Consider the following 11,477-nt stretch of genomic DNA (forward strand, 5'->3'; position numbering starts at 1 on the left):
CTATATTTTCTTAAAATCTTACATCGAATCACGATATTTCTTCGTAAAACAGGGGGATGAAATGTCAACTTTGCAGCCAATTCAGGCTGGAGTGCCACAAGGCAGTGTCTTGGGACCAGTGTTATACTTACTCTTCAATAACGACTTGCCTACCACCGTTGGTACTGAGATTTGAACTTTTGCTGATGATACTGTGGTAATTGCTACAGACGAAAATCACCAGTTAGCATCCAACAAACTCCAGCGAGCGCTAGATGACATTTCCCAGTGGCTTAAAACCTGTAGAATAAAAGCAAATGAGTCTAAATCTTCACAAATAACCTTTACACTGAGAAGGAAAATTGCCCACCGGTACGCCTTATCGATGTGTTAATCCCTCAATCTACCCAAGGTAAATATTTAGGAATATGCTTTGCACGAAACTAACTTGGAAGCATCATATTTTAACAAAAAGAAAAGCACTTGACATCGGACTGCGGGAGCTCTATTGGGTACTGAACAAAAGTTCAAAGCTCTCAGTCGAAAATAAACTTCTTATCTACAAAGCTATACTCAAACCAATCTGGACATATGGCATTGAACTCTGGGGAACTGCTGCATCTTCAAATATTGAGATTATCCAACGTTTTCAATCAAAAACCTTTAGATTAATCTTAAATGTTCCTAGATATATAACAAATGAATGTATACATCGCGATCTCAACATTCCTGTAGTTAAGGATGTTATAAAAAGCCAAACCAGTAAACACAAGAAACGTATGTTACATCATTCCACATCATTCATTCATTATACTTTATGAGCAGAATGATAGCAGAAGGACAGGAACTTTAATGTGTCCGACTCTAACAGACGGATGTACTACTGAGTACAGTCCCTTCAACCTCACAAAAACTTTAAGTATTTAGTCACTTTTAAATGTTGTTTATTGTCTATTCCTAATTGACAGATTGTAATACAAGAATATAAATTTAAAAAAAAAATATATATATATGTGTGGCGAATATGGCAACTACAAATAGTTTATATCACGCGGAAAGCATGATGACAACGTTGTGACATCACAACCTAAGGATGGTATAAAAACAGAACGCAATCAAGCATCGCTCTCTTTTGCATACGAACCGGTAACGAGGAAGCACATAAAAGTTAAGCTATAGTGGAATTAGCAAACCACAATTGGTGACCCCGATCAACGTAAAAGAAACAAATATGTCGTTTTCACGATTAAATAATTAAAGATATACAAAAACAAAATTCGTCTTTACAAAAAACAAAATTTTGCACACATAGTTTTTTTTAAATCGGAATCGGTGGCGACTTACATCATGAGTATGGGTGAATTAGCTGACCGTATCATGGACAATTCACCAACACCACAATACGTTATGGCTACAACTTCAACAACTGGCGCTCATTTTACTCAATCGTCATCGTCGTTAGAAGCGCGAGTTCTGGCAATAGAGACAGCAGTACAGCAAATTATATGCAGCTTGAGTGAATTAACGGCGCAATTAAAATCCAGCAGTCGTGGTAGCAGTGCGGACCATCGTTACGAAAAAAGAGGTCGCAGGCAAAATAATGTTAGAAACAAAAAATGCAGTTATCATATACGATTTGGGTCCAGGGCGTATAAATGCACACCACCATGGGATTTTAGCAAGGCAGCTGGAAATCACAGCTCAACACCAACAGAGGAAAATGGCATGCGATAATGCACCTTCCAGCTGCACGATCGAGACCCGTCTTCATCTCTTTGACCAACTAAACAAATTGAACTTCTTAATTGACACATGTTCAGTTGTCTCAGTTGTGCCAGTAACTCTCATCAATAGCAAGCCAGATCTAATTACAAGTTAAGACGTCAAATTATTTGCAGTGAACAACACAACAATAAATACATTTGGAGTCAAAAGGTTGAAAGTTGACCTAGGCCTTCGTCGTGATTTTTGTTGGAGCTTCATCATAGCCGATGTAAAATCGCCGATCATAGGAGCAGAGTTTTTATCAAGATATGGTCTCATATTAGACATAAAGAAAAAAAAGCTAATTGATCCGCTAACAACGTTAAATGTGACTGGTGCGATCAAAAATGTCATCATGCACTCGATCTCAACGGTGCACAAAAATAGCAATCTCTTCACAATAATAAGAACGTATGTTGACCTAGATAATCCCAACTCATACCGCCTTCCGAAAAATTCGCAGTTAAATAACCGTATGGTAACGGATTGTCAACCGATAGCCGGGAAGCCGAGGCGTTATGCAGGTGAGAAACTAACAGCCATTATGGACGAGTTCAGCACATTGCTCGAACACGGAATAGTGCGACCATTTGATAGTCAATGGTCCAGTCCCGTTCATCTAGTGAAAAAGAAACCGGCGGTTGGAGAGCGTGTGGAGATTTCCGCAGGCTAAATGCACATACTAAACCAGACAAATATCCAATACCGTTCCTGGATCAAATTTCTGAGAAACTTTTGGAAGTCTGTAAATTCTCAAAAATCGATATCAACAAAGTGTATTACAATATACTAATGGCCTCAGAAGACATCTCTAAAACTACAGTAACCATTCCACTAGGCATGTTCGAATTCGTTTTTATACATGTTCGAATTCGTTTTATAAAACGCGACACAAACGTTTCAAAAACATATGGATTCAGAAATATTCCTTTTGTTTTCTGTTATCTGGATGACGTATTGGGTTTTTCACGAAACATGGCAGAACATGAAAATCATGTAGAAATCGTGCTAGACAAACTATATGAAGCACATCTTGGCGTTAATATTTCCAAATGCGAGTTCGGTGTCAATGAATTGCAGTTCTTAGGTTATAATTTGTTAGCAAGTGGCATGAATCCCCAGCGGAGCGTGTGGAAGCCATTCAAAATTATGTTCGACCTAAGACAGTTCATGAAATTCGTCAATTCCTTGGAGTTGTCAATTATTATCGAAAGTACATTCCTCGAACAGCACAGTAACAAGCACCCCTAAGCAGCCTACTGAAAGAATTCAAGAAGAGAGATAAGACAGAAATCGTCTGAACAGCAGAACTTAACACATCGTTTGAAAATTGTAAGGCGGGCATATCAACGTTAACGCAACTAGTATTCTTATCACCAACAGCATCTCTTCGTCTTTCAACCGATGCTTCCAGCTTGCAATAGGATCAGTTCTGGAGCAGCGAAACAACGACCAGTGGAAACCTGTAGCGTTGTTCTCCGCCAAGCTTAAGTCGGCAGAAATGAATTACAGCACCTATGACAGAGAACTCCTAGCAGTTTACGCATCTATAAAGCATATTCGTCATCTGCATGAAGGGCGTCATTTCGTCATCCGAACCGACCATAAGCCATTTGATGTTCGCTTTTCAGCAGCAAGCCAACAAGGTATCTCCTCGCCAATTACGCCATCTGAGCTACATAGCAGAATTCACGACCGAAATCGTACATGTGTACATGAAACTTGCAGCTTAGAGCGGATAAGCAAGCACCAGGAAGATTATGAAGAGCTTAAACAGTTGTTGTCCACAAGCACGAAACTGCAACTGAAGAAATTGCATAGCAACAGGTCGATTTTCATACACAAAGAACTCAACAATTGTTCACACGTTTTCCTACGTTCAGATCACAAAATAAGTGAACGAGTGTTCACAATTGAAGTAGGTGACAAAAAATTGAACGTTTCAATCGAAAGATTAAAGCCAGCATTCCTGGAGAATACATATGTTTTATCAGAACCGAAGTTCTTAGAAATTTTGTTAAACATTCCTAGGCCAAAGCATAACACACCATCAGTAAAAGGTACGAAGAAAAAAATCACGTTCGCCAAAGAAAACCCGCTTCAATTGAGCAACAGTCTATTGCAGTCAGACGCCATAGGCAAATAGAAGATCACACTCACTGGCTATCTTCTAAGGGGGGAGTACTGTGGCGAATATGGCAACCACAAATAGTTTATAACGCGCGGAAAGCATGATAACAACGTTGTGGCATTGCAACTTAAGGATGGTATGAAAAAAGAACGCAATCAAGTATCGCTCTCTTTTGTGTCCGAACCGGTGAGGAGCAAGCACATAAAAGTTAAGCTATAGTGGAATTAGCAACCCACATATATACTTATGTCATATAACTTTAAATTTCATTATATAATATACCCAATTTACAAATATTTTTACTTCATAAGGCATTTAAATGGAAAACATTATTAACATGATAATATACTGAATTTAATTTCAAAACATTTTTTTTTCAATTTTAAGCTAAAATAGATTTTTATTGCTTCAAACATTTTATATGAAACCCTTCTGAACTATTTTCCGTACATGAAAAATATATAAATAGTTAAGAAAAGTGTATAAATAATTGTGTAACATATTCAATTACAATCAAAAAAACTTTTTGTACAATAATACGTTAATGTAAATAAATCCATTTAATTAAATATTATAATACTTAAATTATATGTAATTTATACTTATATTTATTTATGAGTGTTTTTATATCTGTCTAAATAAAAACTTGTACGGTAAGTAGTTGAAGAAAAGTTATGCAACAGCCCTGAAAGAGCGTGAAAGAGCGTAAAAGTGCGGTGTAATCACACTTACTTAATACGTGTGACAAAAATGTTATACAAAATGAATTTTCTTAAGTAATTTCTCTTAGTTTTATCGAGGTGGGTTTAGTTTCCATTCAATAAAAGATATTCTCTGATGTGTACATATGTAACATTTGCTATTTGCCAAAACATAACGATTGATAGATTGCAACAGTGATGCCAATGTCTTGCTTAGCGAATATAAGCCAGCATGCGTTTTTTGCCACATTTGCGAGCCACCGAAAACGCTTTAATTTTATAGTAGCAGTTGCTAGCTGTGTACAGGTATAAATATATAATTTATTAAAATACTTAAAAATATATTTAATACTATATATTGCAGATAAATTGCAACTACGTAAGACATTCTTCAAATATAGGTAAGGACAATGATTCCTTGAACGATGTCGCCATTATTCCAGGCTTTATTTCTTTGAACATATACAACGGCCCACTGTATTGACTCATGGTGTTCCAACAACACATATGTTATGTCAGCCATGTTGTGATTATGGTGGTTCTAGAAGCCTAGCATGGCACGCTGACAGGCCCAGTATGCTCGCCGTTTTTGGGTGTAAGTTCTTGGCAACTATTGGCCACCGGCTGACAACAAACAAAAAAAAATATCGTCCCATTGACAAATTCTATCTAGTTCTATTTAGTAATTTTTTTTTTCAAGTCTTTCAGTCCTGTCAACTGTTCTATCTTCATAAGCAGTCTATTACATTCTTCTCCTATACGCCCCTAATAACATGTCCCTGTACTAACCTATTGAGCTTAATATATCCCTAGCCAGACATCATGTTGGAATTTTTCTTTTCCATATAATATATCTAAATAACCTTTCAACAAAACAAAAAAAATTATTGGTTTTAATGACTTATATTTTTGGTTGAATCAAAACAAACAAAAATAAATGATGAGTTACAAATATTTAATCTAAGCTTAAATAACTAACAAACTTCATTTTATTAAATATAATTATGTAAATGAAATTATTGACATGATAAAATTAAAAGAAATATTAAATAGAAAAAAATAAAAAAAAATATAAGAAAATAATGAACAATTCATATAATATTAGAAATATTTAACACAATAAATTCAGAGTAAAAAAAAACCAAAGAGAAAAAGAAAACAAGCAAAAAGGTATTTAAACTAAGCTTAAATAACTAACAAACTTCATTTTATTAAATATAATTATGTAAATGAAATTATTGACATGATAAAATTAAAAGAAATATTAAATAAAAAAAAATAAAAAAAAATATAAGAAAATAATGAACAAATTCAAATAATATTAGAAATATTAAACAAAAATAAATCAAGAGTAAAAAAAACCCAAAGAGAAAAAGAAAATAAGTAAAAAGATAAACAAACAAAGAGAGGATCATTACAAGTAGCATTTTTTTATCCAGCTACTCTTATTTACGAATCGCCTCCACGTTGGTGACGTCACCAGCCAGGAAACCTGTAATTAAAATAAAACCTAAGACTCTCTTTCTATCTGTACTCTTAAGTACTTTCATAGTATATTGGTTGTTGCCTATATACCCACATATATATTAAGTTTAAATGTTTCTTTTCCCCTTTTTTCCTTCTGACTCCTGTTTCAACAATTAATTTAATTAAATATTAAGAATCCAATAATAATAAAAATAATAAAAATTATGAAAATTATATAGTAAAATAATTATTAAAAAAATTTTATAAATGATATAAATGATATAAGAATTCAATAATAAAAAAAATAATAAAAATTATGAAAATTATATAATAAAATAATTATTAAAAAAATTTTATAAATGATATAAATGATATAAGAATTCAATAATAATAAAAAAAATAATAAAAATTATGAAAATTATATAATAAAATAATTATTAAAAAAAAATTTTATAAATGATATAGGTATATCATGTGAAATAATGAATTTTTCGCCACTTAGCTGTTGTTGTTTCTGCTGTCTTGTTGCTGCTTTCTTGTGGAGCTTCTACAGATTCTGCATAGTCAATAAGATCATTGCGTGATGTGCCATTCATTTGTAAAATGGGATCAGTTAGAGTAACTAATTCTTCATCCGGTGGATTTACTTTTCACTTGTTGTTCTTTGCTGCTGCCTTATTCATGCCACTGAGATAGGGATGTTTTCAATTTATGGCCATCAGTTAAGTGGACAGATTAGTTTAGAACTTTTTAGTTTTCTTAGCGATAATTTAAGCCTCCGATTTTTAAGAATAAATTAAACGTTTAAAACGTAAAGAATATTTAAATATTAGTTTATAACTTTTTAGTTTTCTTTAGCGATAATTCAAGCCTCCGATTTTTAAGAATAAATTAAACGTTTAAAGCGTAAAGAATATTTCTTTCGTACATTCGTACATATGTCTAACTTGCATATAAAACTGCACTTTAGGTAGTTTTAACTTATTAAATTTCTCACACCATATGTACAGTGCATTGCAAAAAAAAATGCTATTGTCATTTTTAACATTTTTGTTCCACTGAATATTTTTAATAATTTAATATAACACAATTATCAATTATAATCATTTGCAGTATTCAATTCAGTATTCATTATTTTGGTATTTTATTTTTAAATATCCACTTTATTTATTATTTAATATATTTCAATCACATATTTTAAATTGAACCAATAAAAAAACTTTTTTAACTGCTCGCGGACATCGACCGTCACCGTTCAAATCATTTTCAAGAAGGCCGCTAGCAAACACTCTTTCCTTTTTATATCTATCATCTTTCCGTAATTTCACCCGTTGTAAACTCATTCCGTACACTTTTGGAGGTCGTTCTTTGAACCTTCAGTTAATACTGTTTTTCTTTTGTACATTCCGAACGTTCCACCTGCATCACCCACTTTTTTCCTTTTATAACTTATTTTAATACTTCCATTGTGCATTGCTCTGGCAGCATTGATCTTTACAACTCCTAAAGCTATTGCTGTCACTTTGATCAAAAGAAACCAAAACAAAAAATGTGCCAAAGCTTTTACATATTTCTTTATTTTGATTGTGCGAGCAATCCACATTTCTAATTTTTAGTGATTGAAGATTAGTGAATAATTTATATATATATAAAAAACAAACAAAGTAATTATATATATATAAAAAAAATTCATTCTAATATAAGTGTGTCTTGTGTTATCTCGTCAACAAACATCCTTGATAGTGTATCAGGTACAATGTTCTGATTACCTTTTCTACATTGTGACCGAAAGGTTTTCGGAGGTTCTCATTTAAAATTCGCGCGCTGTATATTTTTCGATATTTTAAGTTTATGTAGTTTGGCAGCACATGTCCTTAATTACTATGCCAAAATGAGCGCGATCTGTCGGACAGTTCGTTTACGGCAGCTGTTGAAACCAGTTCACCTCAGTAGTGCGTTGCGAAAAAAACAATGGAAAAAAATATTGAACAAAGAGTTTGCATCAAATTTTGTTTTTCGAACGAAATTTCGTGTGCAGAATCGTTGCGAATGCTACAAAAGGCTTATGGGGAATCAGTTTTATCGAAAACTCAAGTTTATGAGTGGTACAAAGCCTTTCAGGACTGTCGTACGACCGTCGAAGACATGCCGCGTTCTGGACGACCTTCGACCTCTACCACCGACGAAAACATTGAAAAGGCAAAGGAAATCGTGTTCAAAAATCCTCATGTGAGTGTTAGAGAGATAGCACGAGAGCTAGGCATCGGTCGTGAGATGGCTCGTTTGATTTTGGTGGACAATTTGTGTATGCGACGTGTCAACGCCCGGCTTGTTCCGATTCACCTCAATTTGTTCAACATTATCAACGATTTTAAGGCCAAACATTCAATAAATACCATCGAACAGCCACCGTATTCACCTGATCTTGCACCGTGTGACTTTTTCCTGTTTCCCAACCTCAAATTACCACTCAGAGGAACGCGTTTTGAATCCATAGAAGACGTAAAACAGAATTCGCAGAGGGAACTCAAAGCCATACCGGAAAGCGCCTATAAAAATGTTTTGATGATTGGAAGAAACGTTGGCATTTGTGTTATCGCTTCTAATGGAGCATATTTTGAAGGAGATAAAATAAATATTGATGAAGATTAAGAATTTTGCGTTTTATTTATTTATGACCGGAAACTTTTCGGTCACAATGTATGTTCTATGTTGAAGTCAAATGCCTGTAATTTCAAGCTCCATCTCGCTAGTCTACCGGACAAATCACGCTGGTTCATCAACCATTTGAGACTCGCATGGTCGTTATGATTGTGAATGGCAGGCCCTCTATATACGCTCTTAACTTCTTTACACTAAGTACAGCTGCAAGACACTCTTGTTCGGTCACACTGTAATTCTTTTGTGCTTTAATCAACTTGGAAGACATATAGGCTATAGGTCGTTCATTTCCAGCTTGATCTATTTGAAACAGGACACCCCCTACGCCATCTGCAGAAGCATCGCATTGGATGTAAAAATGTTGATTAAAATCGGGATTCGTCAGTACTGGTGCGGTAATGAGGCTAGTTTTTAACTTGTCAAAAGCGACTTTGGTCTAATCAGTTAAGGTGAATTTCTTTAAATTACCTTTGCTGAGACAGTCATGCAGGGGTGCAGCAGTTGTCGCGTGATCTTGTATAAAGCGTCTGTACCATCCTGTCATGCCCAGAAATCGTCGAAGTTGTTTTGCTGTTCTGGGCTCTGGAAACATGTTCATGGCCTCAACTTTCGCAGGATCCGTTTTAATAATGCCGTTGCCCACAATATATCCCAGATACTTTACTTCTATATGACAGAACTTACTTTTCTGTACATTAATTGTCAAGTTAGCTTTGCTTAGACAATCAGCAACTTTCTTTAATAACATCATATGAGTTTCGAAATCACTTGAGCATACCAATAGGTCATCAAGATAAACGAATACACGTTCACGTAGAGCTGCTGGAATAACCTTGTCCATCAGACGACACATTCTCTGAGCGGCATTACACAGCCCGAATGGCATAACCGTAAACTGGTACAGTGGCCTACCTGGTACCGTAAACGCTGTCTTCTCTCTTGATTCCCTCTCCAACGGAATTTGCCAAAAGGCATCCTTGAGATCTATCGTCGAAATATACTTGGTGTCCTGCAACCTACTTAGGATACCTTCAATGTGGGGCAGAGGATAGGCGTCTTTGATTGTGCGATCGTTGACCTTACGTGCATCTAAACACCACCTATGTTTATTTTCCTTCACAACTAAGGTTACAGGCGAACTCCAGCTACTATTGCTTTCTTCAATAACTCCTAGGCTCAACATTCGATCTAATTCATCATACATAAGCTTTTGAATAGCAGGCGAAATCGGGTAGTGTCGTTGCTTCATCGGTAGCTGTTCATTCGTTACCTCTATCTTATGACTTTCGACACTGGTACTTCCTAAGCCTAATTCACTAAAAGAAGGAAATTCCTTAATAACTTGCTCTAATTTCGTTTGCTGGCTAGTATTCAATGGGTGTTGTTTGGTTAATTTTAAATCAGCAGAACAAGGTGTCAATTCGCCTATGTTGCCTAACGTTTCAGCTTTTCGGATTCGCTTGGTAATCAAGGGGATCTCAAATGTCTTCCAGAAGTCGATTCCAAAGTAGAATGGTTGCTGTAGTGTGGGTACTACTAAAAAATCCATAATTTCAGTTTGACCTTCCCAAAGGACTGGTAGTGATACTACTCCAATCACAGGTACCTCTCCCTCACTGGCAGTTTTTATGGCTTTACCTGTTAATTTCACTAGCTTACTTGGTTGCTTTCGTAGAAACTCTAATGCTCCCTTTCCTATACAGTTGGCCATTGCTCCTGAGTCTAATAAGGCCATCACTTCTTCCTGATTAACCTTAGTTTTGACATAAATTCTATTATCTCCATCTAATGTAACTATTGTACCTACAATTTTACTAAGACTTGTCTTAACCAAACGCCTTTTCTGCCTAAGTTTTAAAATTTTTCTAAATTTCCTATTCCTTTTACATTGGTTTGATACGTCCACATTAAAAATTCTTTCTCGGTTCTCTTCACATTCCAGATTGTGTTGATGTAGTGGTTTAACTACCCTTGTTCTTTCGTTACTGCTACAGTGCTCGCTGTGATGTTCACCTCTTTTCCCTACTTGTATCTGTACCCTGGGTTCGGCTTCTGTGGACATCGATTCCACATGGAATCGATGGGCGTCCATGTCCTTGGGCGTCCATGTCCTTGAACCGTTTCCCTCATTACCATCATATCTACAATACGATGAGTTCTTGTTGCACAAAAAGCACGTCATATCATGAAAATGGGACTTACACATGGTTTTTTGGTCAGAACCTTGCCTAATTTTATAAAAGTCTACTGGCATATCGCACGAATAGCACAAATTTAAGTGGAAAGGTGATGGACAAAGAGCACCTCCATCTTGCCTACTTTTTCCCACATCGTTATTACCATCCTTCTCTACCGCACTTCTATACCGGGTCAATCTCTCCGGTTCTGGATCAGTTCGGACTTTTGACATATCCATACCTTTCTCACGATGTTCCAAACCTATTACCTCTACCCCCCATCTAGGGTTATTTTTCTAGTCCCTATACTCTATTTCTTTCTGACAAACCTCACTGATATGTTGATTCCTCCCTTTGTTTTCTCTTAACAATTTTTCAGCTCGGTTACACTCCCTCCGTAGATCGGTCAAAGAGCTGAAAGTAGCTGAAAACAACAGGCTAGCCAATCCTGCTCTGATATTGTTCTTGATAATAGCGGCCAGGTCTGGCTCCGGTATTTTCCTTTTCAGCCTGAAAGTCAAGTCATGGATGTCTTTGTAGAATCGCTCAAAATCTTCATTAGGTTGTTGTTTCCGCTCCATGATCCTTCTGATTATA

At 35.6% G+C, this 11,477-nt stretch overlaps 1 protein-coding gene across 1 annotated transcript; it reads right to left on the reverse strand.

Moving 5' to 3' along the window:
* Positions 1-9,139: 9,139 nt before the first annotated feature.
* On the reverse strand, positions 9,140-11,119 carry LOC119663972. Its single transcript, XM_038073558.1, has one exon. It carries the CDS (start codon positions 11,117-11,119, stop codon positions 9,140-9,142), a length of 1,980 nt encoding a protein of 659 aa, XP_037929486.1.
* Positions 11,120-11,477: the final 358 nt, after the last annotated feature.

Source organism: Teleopsis dalmanni, chromosome 1 (assembly GCF_002237135.1).
Source record: "Teleopsis dalmanni isolate 2A chromosome 1, ASM223713v2, whole genome shotgun sequence".
Taxonomy (NCBI): domain Eukaryota; kingdom Metazoa; phylum Arthropoda; class Insecta; order Diptera; family Diopsidae; genus Teleopsis; species Teleopsis dalmanni.